This window comes from Salvelinus alpinus, chromosome 5 (genome assembly GCF_045679555.1).
Source record: "Salvelinus alpinus chromosome 5, SLU_Salpinus.1, whole genome shotgun sequence".
Lineage (NCBI taxonomy): Eukaryota > Metazoa > Chordata > Actinopteri > Salmoniformes > Salmonidae > Salvelinus > Salvelinus alpinus.
This window is the reverse complement of record NC_092090.1, coordinates 46215574-46229818: the sequence shown is the minus strand read 5'-3', so window position 1 is coordinate 46229818 and position 14245 is coordinate 46215574. Positions and strand designations below refer to the sequence as shown.

The 14245-nt window shown below is 40.5% G+C and overlaps 2 protein-coding genes across 11 annotated transcripts in view; both read right to left on the bottom strand.

The window, feature by feature from the left end:
- Positions 1-3423: 3423 nt before the first annotated feature.
- On the bottom strand, positions 3424-6299 carry LOC139575301 (hatching enzyme 1.2-like). Its single transcript, XM_071400249.1, has 5 exons — positions 6287-6299; positions 6088-6147; positions 5226-5393; positions 5031-5112; positions 3424-4922 (listed from the first exon to the last, which is right to left on the bottom strand). Exons 1-5 carry the CDS (start codon positions 6297-6299, stop codon positions 4754-4756), a joined length of 492 nt encoding a protein of 163 aa, XP_071256350.1. The 3' UTR covers positions 3424-4753.
- A 1738-nt stretch (positions 6300-8037) lies between these two features.
- The window catches only part of LOC139576261 (protein kinase C and casein kinase II substrate protein 3-like), a 31207-nt gene continuing 24999 nt past the window's right edge, over positions 8038-14245 (bottom strand). For 9 of the 10 annotated variants that reach the window (XM_071402093.1, XM_071402101.1, XM_071402095.1 and 6 more), the window contains 4 exons: positions 13269-13389; positions 11951-12084; positions 10781-10941; positions 8038-9318 (listed from right to left, as the gene is read on the bottom strand). In XM_071402093.1, coding sequence (XP_071258194.1) covers positions 9203-9318; positions 10781-10941; positions 11951-12084; positions 13269-13389 — 532 coding nt within the window. In that variant the 3' untranslated portion in view covers positions 8038-9202. The remainder of the gene's footprint in view (positions 9319-10780; positions 10942-11950; positions 12085-13268; positions 13390-14245) is intronic. The other variant, XM_071402100.1, reaches the window with a different exon arrangement.

Genomic DNA, 14245 nt, shown 5'->3' with positions numbered 1-14245 from the left:
TAAGATGGCAATATTTTCAAACTGCATAATCTTGAAAAAATGTAAGCACTGCAGACAATTCCCTTCTCCTTGGAGCCCAATTACAGTTTCTCTCTGTACTGTGGCAGACTGCTACCAAACCCAGCTACAGCCACAGTTATTCTTTCTCATCCTTGTGTAACTCAGAGATATACTGGAGGTTCAGGTTTTTTATTTAGCGTTTTATTTTTTTGCACTAATAATCTGGGGTGATTATCAGGCGTTCTTTGAAACAAAACTAGAAAATGTTCTATTGAAATGTTGAAAAGAGTCAAAAGGTATTTGGTAAATTATTATACCACTCCTATAGCCTAATGTTGAATGAATCACCCCCAGATTTTAAAAAAAATACATAGTCTAATTTGTAACATCATCCTAAAGGGTCTTGCATAGGATAAATACTCCCAGTAGCAAAAAATAAATAAAGAGACAATACAGCTGAGGTTCTAATACACTAAGCACTTCTCTTCAACCACACCTCCCTCCTTCCCTTCTCCTTGGTGTAAAAAGCCAGTAGACTGGCAAGACTGACCCAATGCTTGAGACATTTCTTCCAGTCCATTTTCACCCCGGTGGTGGAGCGACATAAACGTAGAGAGGTGGGGTGGAAAGTGATACAGAAAAAGAGAGGTATTGGAACTGCTGTGGTGAAAGTGGGCTAGAGAGAGAATACAGGAAGTGGAGGGAGAGAAAATAGTCTTCAGCTGCTGTTCCAAATACATTTCATTGGTCATTTTTCCACTCCTCAATTGTCCAGTGTTGGTGATCGCGTGCCCTCTGGAGATGCTTCTTCTTGTTTTAAGCTGATAGGACTGGAACCTGGTGTGGTCGCCTGCTGCAATAGCCCATCCGTGACAAGGATCGACGAATTGTGCGTTCCAAGATGTCATTGTGCACACCAATGTTATACTGCACCATTATTATTGTCTGCCTGTTAGCTTGCACGATTCTTGCCATACTCCTTCGACCTCTCTCATCAACGAGCTGTTTTCGGCACCAGGAATGCTGCTGACTGGATGTTTTTTTGTTTGTCGCCCCATTCTTGGTAAACTCTAGACACTGTCGTGTGTGAAAAGCCCAGAAGGGCGGACGTTTCTGAGATACTGGATGGCGCGCCTGGCACCAATGATCATACTACGCTCAAAGCCGCTTAGGTCCCTTGTTTTGCCCATTCTAATGTTCAATCGAACAGTAACTGAATGCCTCGATGCCTGTTTCATATAGCAAGCCATGGCCACATGACTCTAAGAGCGATCCATTTTCGTGAATGGTGTGGTGTACCTAATAAACAGTTAGCTCTAATATGGTTAGCCAAGTATCATGTAGGCAATTGCTTTCAAAAGCAGCCTACATTAGATTCTCAAGGGATGAGAAATAAATGTCCTTTTCTATTTACTGTAGTAAGCTAACATTCCATGGATATCCACCGATCATAAAATGTACTATGTGGAAGCTCGCTGGAGCATCGTTTTCCTCGGCGTTCTCGTTTCTCTATTAACATGCTGTTGCTAAGAGACCAACCAGTCTTCCTCATTCTCACTCCCGACTCCCACACACTCAGAGCGAGCATGTGTCCTGTCTCACAGACCCCTCCTTATGTGATGTTCAACACTGTAAACTCATGAAGCGTGGAGAAAAGGGGGTTGGGGTAGAAAGAGGTCACTACCTAAGCTCATGGTGCTCCTCATCACAACCCCCCCATTCCTATCTGGTGCACTGTAAAAAATAAAACTCTCTCTCATAAGAAAGGTCCTTGTTTTTTAGTGGGAGAGAAATCAGGCATTTTCAGGCATTTGATTTGGATTATTTTCTCTAAAGAAAATTAACTACTTGTAATTCAGGAATCAATAGAGAACAATTAGTAATGGCGTCTTTTTGTCGGCACAAATGCGACCATGGCTCGTTTTACAAAACCTATAGGGAAATAAATGTTTTTTTTTGGATAAACACGGCGAAAATAAGATCTGTGGTTAACACAGGCTTAGATCTTACACGTTTTGTCTATGAGATAATCTTCATCAGCTAACACCACTTTGTGAATTTTAAAACATTTATGTAATAACAAAAGCAGATAAAGGTGTCATAATTCATAAAAGTCATGTTACCTGACTGATATATCATAGAACAAAACGTATAAGAAATCTCCTCAGTGTTAACCTCAGACCTTTTCCCCCCCAGCGTTTATCCCAAAACCTTATTCTTTCCCCATTGGATTGGCTGAACGAACCAGTGACTCATTTCTGTTTTTAGGGCTACAAGCTGGCAAGCTCTGTCACTAGGAAAGCTGTCTCTTGGCCAAGCATACGGGACCCATTCGACATCCAATATCTTCAAAGGCCAAAAATACAACTTCTCAATTATTCATGTGTATGTGGGGTTTTGACACTCATGCAGGTCAGGGCACATAGGGAGGATTGAAGGCTGCTCCTGTGCACATGGAGTTAGGTCAGCAGCTTTTGTAAAACCTGATGGCTGTAAGCAGAATTTAAATGGCTAATAACTAGAAAGAATACCTAAATGTAATAAATGAACTGAATAATTTGTGCAGACTAAAAAAAATGTACTGAATGTTGAATGTGTATGCCACTTACCGTAATCACTTTCATTTGCCATTTTATTTTTATGCCTTTCTCCTCCATCGCCCATCTGTAACCATCACACAACCTAAATCATCCTGGTTAGATAATGGATTTAATCGCATATTAATTGACTCCCATATGCAAATGTGAGCTGCCATTGATCACATGGGAAGTGAGTACATTAATCATGAGACCTATAGAGGTTTCAAAATACTCTACCCCCATTCATCCCTATATGGTCTTCCTTTATAATGTTGGGAACTGCAGTCTGTCATCATCAACAAATAATATCAAATTCAACTGGTTTCCTCAGAGTTAATAATTAGAGGAAAAATACAGGCCAGATCATTAAACCCTTGGAGCCATTGGTGTGTATATTAATAGTAAACACTGACACTACTTCGTCTACAGAATGTTTGCAAGAGTTGAGAAGCAAACATGCACCTCTAAAAATGTCATCTCCAGCTCTGCAGAAGAGCTTTTGTTGATGTTTGTACATTCAAAGCATGAAGAAAGAAATGTCAGAGCATGGAGTGAGAAAAAGCTCATAACATTTATTTGCTAGTGTGTCGAGTAATATAACTCAAGTAAAACAAGAGCAGCAGGAGGGGGAAGGAAAGAGCGAGAGAGAGAGAGATGGAGATGGAGCAAGGGAGGGAAGATAAAAGTTATCTTATCAGTTCAATGGATGAACATTCTGCTGTGCTTTGAACCACTTTTCAATCCCTGTGCCAGACACCCCTCCTCTCCAGCTCACAGTCGGAGCCGAGCAGGAGGTGTTGAGGCTGAAAGTAAATTGGGACTGTGGGACTGTCTAACTCCTCCAGGCTTGCTAAGCTCAGCGTACACTCCGAAGCTTCCTGCCATGGCTTACAGCAGTAACACAACCACATTTCATTTGCCATGATTATACAATAGCATCACATTGTGTCCAATCTACTGAACGAGGACATACCTGTCTCTAAAAATACATCTACGGTGGAGGAACATTAGATAGTATAGAAGCCCATACAACTTGTAGACGCTGCACATAGAAAAAGGGCCAATTGTATTTGTTGCAATGTTTTCTTTTTACTCTCCCTGTTCTTCTAGGTCTAAATAGTCCTGTGTGGGTACAGTACTTCGACTCGTTTCCCCTTTTTATTTGCTGCCTCCCCCTAACCCGTCGCCGAATGTGAGACAAAGCTTTGACAAAGCCAATTATCAGGTTGGTGATGGCACCAGTGAGTCACTGACAGATCTCGACAGCGTGATTTACCTGGAGGTGGCTAGAGGTTCTCTAGGGAACGGTTTCAACTCTTGGAAGATGAGGCAGACATGTTTCAGTATATTTCTGGATGCTTGGATGCACGGATTCTAGATTTTTTGTTGTTGTAGGTTTGGCTTATTCATGTCTGACACCCATTTTTATGTATGTGTGTGGTATGCATTCACTATATTACCTTACCCATTGTGCTTATCTTTTCGTAGAAAAGTCACTAGTTTCATTGGAGGTGTAGGGGAAGCCGCAAAATCTGTCCAACTGGTAAGGAATTCTATATTTTAATGGAAACATGAAAGAAATAATGTATGACTGTACATGAGATTCAGATGCCACCTAGTGGAACAAATGCACTGTCACTTGGCACATGAGCTTTTATTGAGCAAATATGAATGCAGCTAGATACAGTACCTGTCAAGATTCTGAATGCTAATAAATGGGGGAAACATGGGATATGAAGTCACATCAACATTAACCACACAACCAATGCAATAGAACAATGAGTACTGAATGTCTCACAATCACCCCGAATAATATCTACAATAACAGTGTCAAAATGACACAAAAAAGTATATTTGGTTGAGAGAATAATCACAACCAACTGGGTGGTGAAGTATCCACAACACAATACAAAGCGATGAGTATTGTGCGAAGTGAATTTGACCTCATCCAGAAGCTAATTGATTAGCTGGTATTTGGTTTTATTTCAAATAGTTGTTGGTTGAAATATCTGATGTAGTCTTCTAAATTCATTTATTCAAGTGTCCTCCTACCGGGGTGAAAAGACAAAAAACATGAAAAGGCACACCATCATCAGCAGTGTTGACAAAGTTGACAAAAACAAACATTTATTCTCATGTTATGAAATGCATGATTGAAAGAAAACATGCATTTCCTATTGTAAGATATAGTAAAATAAAGCCCAATACTCACTGCAGTAGTACAACCTGTTGACCCTCACGATGTCCAGGCGACTCATCTGTCGGGCCCCTCCGATCTGAACATTAGAGTCTGGCTTTGGAATGGTAGTTGGCAGCTTACCATACTCTTCAGAGAATGCATACCTGGAAGACATATCAAGCATAGTACATGTACAACTGTGGCATACCCGTATGTGGGAGATTGAAAGTTTATTTTAGCTTGAATGAATACAAATAGTCCTAGAAGCTGACCTTCCATAGTGCATCACAGAGGTGTAGTCATACGGGGTCATCAAGTTATTGGTTTCCACCTTTCTGAAGTTGTGTTCCTTGCCTAAAAGAAGAGATTTAGAGATTTTTCACTGTGATAAGACATTAGTATTGTCAGTCTGACAATAGAAACACATTAGCAACATCTCAAACAAAGTGAAAGTGGAGGCCTCTTACCTTTGCTGATGTTCTCTGTGACATCATTGTCCCGTTCGCAGCGGTTCTGCTCATGGTGGAAGCCCAGAGCATGCAGGACTTCATGATGGACACAGTCACGCTGTTGACCACCTCGACGTCCCAAATATGACCAGCACCTTAGAGACAGGAGCAAAGCACACAGACAGTCTTACCTTCGATATTAACAGTATTGTGTTAGGAAAGACAACGACTGGAGACAAAACTGCATTATATGAAATTCCCTTTTCACTTGAATGTCTACTTGTAACACACCCATTTCCAGGGTGGAAATACAAATCATCTTGATGCTGCTTCCACCACAAAAATTGGATGCAGGTAGACAGGTGGAAGGAGATCAGTCCTTTTATGATGATATCTTTCTCCTTTAAAGCTGTAAAGAATGCGTAAGACGATTTTCACCGCACTGAATTTAGGAACCTTTAAATTAGACAGCAGTAAGGCGATCATAATGAAAGTTAGGTGTGAATGGCCACTATTCAAAATGAATTCAAAAATACACTTACTATACAAAGAGGAGATGTACACAGGCACAGTCAGAACCCCATTCTTGCTTTTGGGCCACTTGCAATCTCAAGCTGTGCATGGAGAAGCATTCTGAATCCTAGTTTCCATAGCAATATCTCCAAATAGGATGAGTGGATCATGTCTGTCAATGCCCATGGTAGGAAATAATGGTAAATACTTCAATCCAGAGTTCATTGCCATGGTTTCACCTTAATTGTGTCATTATTGGACTATAGAAATAGAATAGAAGAATAAAAACATATGTCTGTGCTTTGGACAGCATAGTGTAGACAAAATCCAATAGATTTGATACACATTCTTTAAAGCAAGATCTTACCTAAGTTTTCGTTGGCGGCCTCAGTTACGTCGGAGACGTCAAGATCACTGTCAAATGTATCTGTACCAAAGACAAAACATTAAAGGCAATCTAGAATAATCATCGTACAATAACTGCATCACGTAGCAGGTTGAATTAATGATTCAGATGTTATCTTGGCTTGTCTTCTCATAACAAGAAAATGGGATTCATGGCCTACCTGAGGAGTCCATGTCCTCATTTCCAGTTGTCACCTCATTCAAAGCCTGCAAAAACAAGGTAATACATACTTACAATAAATAAAATCACACTCGTGCAGGCTACTGTAGCCTCCCAAGATAGGGGAGATCAAATTATTATTTCAAACCTAATTATGGTTAGTCAAACCGGGGTCAAATACAATTGTCAAATACGTTAAAATAATTGACTGCTTGATACATTTTTGCCACGAAGAAAAGTTCCAATGAAATAGTACCAACATTGCAAACTCCAAGCTAAATCAGGTGCACCTCAAAGATATGCATTTGACCCAGGTCTCTGGAGTCAACGCCATAACCCATAATTAATTTCATAAATAGATGCTTCACCAAATGAAACAATTTTGAAAATATCAATGTTTTGGTTATGGAATAAACATAGCGAAACCATAAATACATCCTGCTTTTTGATTTAGATAACATAGGCAATTCAAGACAATGATTTATGACACTTTATAATCAACACTCTTCTCAGACTTGAACATGTGCAGCCAAAACAAGAAAGGTCTGCAGATATGCCCCAAAACAATAACTTTCCTCTAACTGGCCATGTACACCAAGTATACTAAATATTAGGAATACCTTACTTTGCCCTCAGAACAGCCTCAATTCATTGGGAAATGGACTCTACAAGGTGTCGAAAGTGTTGCACAGGGATGCTGGCCCATGTTGACTCCAATGCTTCCCACAGTTGTGTCAAGTTGGCTGGATGTCCTTTGGGTGGTGGACCATTCTTGATACACACGGGAAACTGTTGAGCGTTGCAGCTCTTAACACAAACTGGTGCGCCTGGCACCTACTACCATACCTCGTTCAAAATCACTAACATTGTCTTGCCCATTCACCCTCAATGGCACACATTCACAATCCAGGTCTCAATTGTCTCAAGGCTTAAAAATCCTTCTTTAACCTGTCTCCTCCCCTTCAACTACACTTGAGTGGATTTAACATCACCTGGTTAGTCTCATGGAAAGAACAGGTGTTAACATTGTGTATACTCAGTGTATGTATGAAAACGATGGTTTAGTTAATGCTGTTCACACTATTTTTACATTCATATTCAAGTTTTTCAACTTTAACGTTCAAAAATCAACTTCACCACATACATCCCTTACAATAAATGATTTCGCAATTCATTTACATACAATAACAATCATTACTGTTTACAAAGCCGTCTTTGTTCTCATTATGTTTTGGTTCATCAAACTAACACCCAAGTCCAATGTTACTGCAAAGCAACTCAGTCACTACATTGAAGGAAATGTATTCTATAGAAATGGTTCCGTACACCACTCCTGGGAATGCCAGGGCTTGAAGGTCATGTTATCAGTGCACATTTAGATTTACTACCTACTAGAAATGTGCAGAATAATATCCAGGAAGTTCCAATATTGTTATTCCCATGTGACAGATATATACTAGAGTAATTTTATGGCTTGTTTGTTCACTGGTTTACAGTAAATCACCATTGTTTCTCACTGGGCATGGTTCACCAATGCATGGCTCGACACCGGTCTTAAAAGGTAACCTTAAGATACGTAATGAGAAAATTTGTGATATTAATTGCATAAGACACATTTTATATTAATCTCCAGACATAAGATGGTTGTGTGAACCACACAACTCATTTCCAAGCATAAGAATCCATTCAACAATACTTCCTGATTATCCTCATAAGACGAGAAGTGAAAATAATTCAGCTGGTGGATCGGGATTTGATTCAAATGTTTAATTTCTGAATTGTACATAGATTAGCTTGTTACAGAAGTTTCATGTAAAACCATGTTCACAGTGAGCACAGAGCCGTGGAGACAGAAATATTTCCATTGCCCTCAAAACAGTCTCATAGCTGTACACACACCTTGCATCTCACTTCGTCCCACAGGTTTAAATCAACTAACTTACACAAGTCTTACCTCTCCCTGGTTTAGTTGGTTTAGTTCATATGCAAAAAAGTATATTTAAAATGATTTAAACAAGAAAAATAAATTAAAATGCAAATAAGTCTGACTGTAGGTAAAATGTTGAATACAAAAAAAATGGTAGCAAAATAGGCGATATGGAATTACTCTCAAATCCCTAATCTCACATAAGTATGGCTATTTTACTGAAAATAAAAAAACTAAGCGTGCACAGCAAACCAATGTGGGTTTGAATGCACTGTAACCTTAATCTACTAACTATCCCACACATACCATTACAAATATTAAGTGTATCTACATACTAAACATAGTCGGGAAAATGAACACGTGAAGTACACAACATATCGTAAAGAAACTGCAAGTAACAGGTGAAAAACTGTGCATACCATCTCATCTTAATAAATACTTGAAGTGAATTGTGCTTTGAGTGAAAGCTACTGAAATGTCAAAAGTTGAGATGCACAACTGAAGAGAGATCATTTCTGCATCCTTGCAGAGGCATTCTCGTGATCAGTTGACTTGCTATGTACTATCCTGTCCTCCAGGGGTCGCTCATATCGTCACCCAGCCTAATCCACTGCGAGTGCAGCCAATCACATGGTAGAGGAACGCTCTGCAAACATCCTTCCCTGGTATCCTTTTCAAAGGCACTGTACTGGTTGTCTCTCACAAAGACTGAGGATAAAGTCCATGGGATGATGACCTCCATTCTTGTTATTAATCCTCTAGTAGTTTGTTAAGGAAACATCAGTTTTTAATTCAGTTTTAATATTCTGTTTTCATTATACTTGAAATGAAGAGCAACAGCTGTCGCAACAAAAACACCAAGCACATCCAGTCTTCTGGGGAGGGGGGGGGGGGGGACTGGCTGTGCTGGTGTTGCTGTCAGTAATTCTCATGATGTCTGTACTCTGTAGTACCATTGGCTGCATTATTGCCCAGGAAGGGGGCGGGTCATCAGGATGTGACGACCTGGACATAGTTAGCAGGGTAAAGGCCCACCTCTCCGTTGGCCAGCTGCCCTTTGCACCAGCCCTGCTCGTCCTCCACACCCATCTTCATTAGTTCTTCACCTGAGTGATGAGAGAGCAGAAAGCACAGCGGACCATGCTTAAATAATAACTCACACTTTCTCCCAGTCCCATGTATATCGGGAATATTCCACAGACACCACCTGTTGTAATGTACTGAATCTGAATCTCAGTTTTGTTACAGGGACCACCATAAGGTGGCAGCATAATTACCTGTGTAAATCGTGTTCACCATATCCAAATAGTTGAAATGACTAAAATATTGACATCTAGCTATATCACCTCTTAGTTTAATCTGAGGTGCTCTTCTAGAAAGCAAAAGCTCAGTGTGAGGGCTTATTCCTCCAAAGTATCGTTAACCCCTGCCTCAAATGATTTGGCATTTTGTGATCCCTCAAGACTGGAACCAAAGTAGACCAAAAGCAAGGCCACAGTGCACTAAGGTCTACTAAGGTCTATCCACATGGGGACTTCAACTCCTATTATCCAGTATCCACTCCAAATCCAAGGGTGTACGACCCCCCTCTGTGTAGATATCTACTAATCTAGGAGATAGACCCAGACATTGGCTCCCAGTTAGACTGGGCTCTGACGTGGGCTTAGACTGGTTAAGCTCCACTGGGAGGAAGACTTGAGTGTGACCCCACCAAACAGAGGGGCCTTAGCACTGCCTTAACGGCAGTTTTATTTCCACTGGCGTAACAAAGGGTCCTCTAGGGTCGTCGTGATCATGGGAATTAACTGCTAATCAAAATAATGGACAATTTTACCCTGTGCCTTTTAGCTGGCAGGAATCATCTAGGATAAAATAACTGAATTTTGTGAAGTCTCTTGACAAATGACAAGTATGGTTGAGTTCAAGGTTCATTCACACACGTTGCACAAAACATAATCGTCATGACCATCAATTGCAACACTTACCTGCAGTGTTGACGAGTTGTAGGGGTTTAAAAATGATTATTTGATAATCATTTAGTTTGGCAACATGCATTGCCTTCTTATTAGTTACATTTTGAGTGTTAAACATCCAGAATTAAGATGAGTAACTTCGCCCAAAGCTGTAAACACAGTAATGTTTCAAACAGGACATCCTACGAAATAATTATAATCAAGGATATGTGTAAATAAAATCAGACCAAAGGGAACCAAGGCTGATCCTGTACGATACATATCCTTTCCATAACTAAATCAGGTAAGTGGTAGGATACAAATAATATCGCTGCACAGGGTCTTCAAATCTGATGCTCATGTTGTGCAAATCACACTTGTATTAATTCTCCTACTGTTTCTCATTTTTTTAAATTCAACACGTTTCTAGACCAAATGAACAAACGGTGAATTAATATCCATGCCACTAGTTTAGCAAGACAAAGTGTGCATTAGGACCAAAGTGAGCTGTGGCTGCCATGCATACATTGGTCCGAGTGTGTGTGTGTGTGTGTGTGTGTGTGTGTGTGTGTGTCGATGTCCGGTGACATTAATAAGCATTAGTAGGGATTAATACCTGCTTTAAAGCTCAGCTCATCCGCCTCCTGCCCAGTGTAATCATACAACGCTCTAACTCGTACACCTGCTACCTTCTCTTCCTCCTCCACCCCATTAGCAGCGATGACCTTTTTGGGGATGTCTTCGTCAGACCAGTCTGATGAGTAGTCTTTAACCCCTCTATTGACAGGAAAGGAAAAAGGGCAGAGGGTTAGTATCCCTTGGCCCAAAAAAAGCTAAACAAATCTATTACTTTGAGTAGTCATACAAGGATGGTATGAAGAAAACACTGAACATGTAATATTCTCTTCCAAACTACACATGGAGGCTGAAACCAGAAATCAAAACATTGTCATAAAACGGGCCGTGTATTCTCATGTCACTGTAGCAATAACTAACCAACAGAGGGTGGTAGCGACCACAGGTCCCCCCCCCCCCCCAACAAGTTCTATGAAAGGTGACACTACATCAATACACCTTCATTTGATCGCAGTGCTCACACACTCAGATGAACATCTGTGACTGGTGTATGTTAACTGAATATGGAGGTTAAATGCAACACAAGAATAAAAAAAAAGGCAAAAAAGACATAAGGCCTCTGACTCAGCACTAGTACAAACACTAATTAGAGGCTGCAGCTCTCTGTGGATACAGGAAGTTAACTCCTTGGGGGACCACGGTTACTAAGAACACAAGACAAATACAGTAGCAGAAGCCAAATAGTTCTTCAAAAGCTGGAATAATTGTAGTCTAAACACCTCAGAGGTTCAGTATACGTCTCTGGAGCAAACCAACAAGGAGTTAAACAATAACTGTCATCCTTTCGTTTGTCATGTTTTTGAAAAATAAAAACTCTGCCTCGTGTACCAAAGTTATTCATTTTTATTACAAATAAAAAAAGGATGTACTCCTCATAAACATCCATTGTCCCATGGTGACAGTGAGTCAGAAAAACAAGATACTGTCCTCCACAACTATTTTTCCCAGTCTTTCCTGCTCCCTGCACAAGGCAACTATTGTATTATAGAAGATGAATGACATGTTAACATTGTTAACTGCCCTAAAGCTGAGAAGACAAGTCATGAATAGTGGTGCAGTCAGACAAAGAGTCATCTCTAAATTTGAACAACTAATTTGGTACAGAAGCTACTGTGATTGTGACCTGCAAATGACCCGAGAGCACAGTTACCTGGTGGTCTCCTGAGGGGTCTGGGGTGCCTCCTCGCTCGAAGGGACAATGTTGGTCAGGGTGACCACGTCCTCGGCCCGGCTGTTCCTCGCCTTCTGGTTGGAGATGGAGCGGTTTGACTCAGGGGACCACTCCTGGGACAAACAGACAACTGTTAATAAAAGACACTTTAAAAAGCATGGAACTATTTTATGTTTTCTAACTATCACCAGCTGGTAACATCCCATTTTCTCACACATACAGATGCTTCTTCCAAACAGTATAGCTTATTTTGAACATCTCTCACACTTACTGAGTGAAATATTTATTGTATTCATCTGGCATATTGTGTTTTTTAAAGTTTGTTTTATCAATGCAGTCGATCAAAACCACACCCAAACACCACAAAAGAACAGCCACCTCACAGAACTGTAATTTAAACCAAAATCACCATCCAGTGAAAAGCGGAGAAAGAAAATGACAATAAACGGGTGTTAACTGATAACTGAGGGTACAGTTTCGCCAGTCACATGTTGAGGCATCATCTTTGAGAGGATACTAAATAACCAGAGCGCTTTTGAAGCCTTGTGCCTAGTGCTGGAGCCACTACAGAGAGCTGTGCTGCTCCCCAGCCAGGACAAAGGGCCCCTGTGTCCGGGGAAACCAGTGGGAATGCCAAAGGATTCCTAAGGAGACAGAGGAGAGCTGCCTCGTTCTCACTCTCCACAAGCTTCACAGTGGCTTTGCCTGGAACTGGAAACCAACGCCGGTTTCCAGATCAACATACTCCTGTGTGCCAGCTATCGCCAGCTTTAAACTGATCATTATGAAGTAGAGGATTTTTTTGTTCACAGTAGCTGTAATTTCCCACAAAACAGAAAAATTGCATTTTGCAGCCTCCTGCATGTGCAGTAGAGTGAAGGTGGTGACTGCGGAGCAGTTTTAATGGCCTGGCTTACAAACCTTGGGCTGTGTGTGGGGTGGTCAGAGCAGGCTTTAGCTCTAAGAAAGCACTCCAGCATTCCAGAACCCACTCAGGTCCACATGTCACACAAGGGCCCATTCAATGTCATCCCCATTCGGGAATTCACCAACAGTTCAAGCAAGAGCTCAATATGGCTCTATGGAGAAGATTTCTTATTTATATGAACAGTGAATACCTTTTACAACGTTTCTTTACCAGATCATTTGGGTTTCATATATACTATTTGAAAATCAGTAAACATAGGCAACATTTATTATAAGCTTACGGTATGCAATTTGTATTGTAACTCATGTGCCCTCATTCAATAGACAATTGTTTACATAAAAAAAGGTTAGACCGACAAATGTCCTTTACCTCAAACTGTGGCCAGTTCATGCTCATCCCAGGCCCATGGGTGTTTCTCCACCACCTCAGGTCTTCGCTGTCATTGGCTGCAGTGATGGTCTGGCCCAGGTCACTGTACAGGACCTTGAATCTAAGGGACAAATTCCTCTGTTAAATCACTGGAGTCACATTCTCCACACAATACTGTGGTCAATGCGTAAGACTGCATCCACCCGTGTTGAACTAACGACAAGTATGTAATGTGAACATCTTGGGTATGAACACACAGGATAACAGGGGTCTGTGGCAAAATGAGAGCACACGCGTCAAAAACCATTTCATTATAGGAACATAAAATACTTCAAACCATTTTTTTTAAATGGGAGGATATGCAGAGGTCCACAAATAAAACTGAAATCACCATAACATTTTTTTTATTTAGCCTTCTATTGGAATGTGTGACTGAGGTTGTTTTTGTTGTGGGATTGGTCGACTTTATCCAGCCAAACCCATAGATCAACTCTTACTGTACTATGCCAGGTTTATCTCAACCTCTGGTAATACCAAGCTATAAGAATGTGGCCAAATTCCACTGAATATTTGTTCAGCCCAACCATCGACAGTACCATGGTCACCTGGCCCTTGTCTAAATACAGTAAGGACCTGATATGAAAGACTGCTAGTTAATGGACAACACCAGCAGTTGAACATTCACTCCTTGTGTACACATACTGTTGAACAGAAATGTAGGCTAATACTACAAAGTAGTTGCACTATTAGATGCCCACGCTCAACGTTTACTGTTCAATCTTATCAATCTATGCAACTGTAAAACATGACTGATGTCTCATCATACCTGTATGTAACAAATGTCCAGTACCCAATTCAAGATAAATGGAAAATATATTTCTTATGAAATAAATATATGAACCAAGATACGTTGTAAACCATTAATAAAGTCCAGAAAAAGAATAAATAAGATTACCTCACTTCACTCAAGATATTTC

Excerpts from the sequence above, each read along its gene's own strand:
- LOC139575301 (XM_071400249.1), bottom strand. Across the intron at positions 5,394-6,087 it reads GGCCGCCAACGAAAACTTAG|ACTGTCTGTGTGCTTTGCTC; the intron begins GTAAGATCTTGC and ends ATCGAAGGTAAG. Across the intron at positions 4,923-5,030 it reads TCTGTGATGCACTATGGAAG|GTATGCATTCTCTGAAGAGT; the intron begins GTCAGCTTCTAG and ends TATGTCTTCCAG.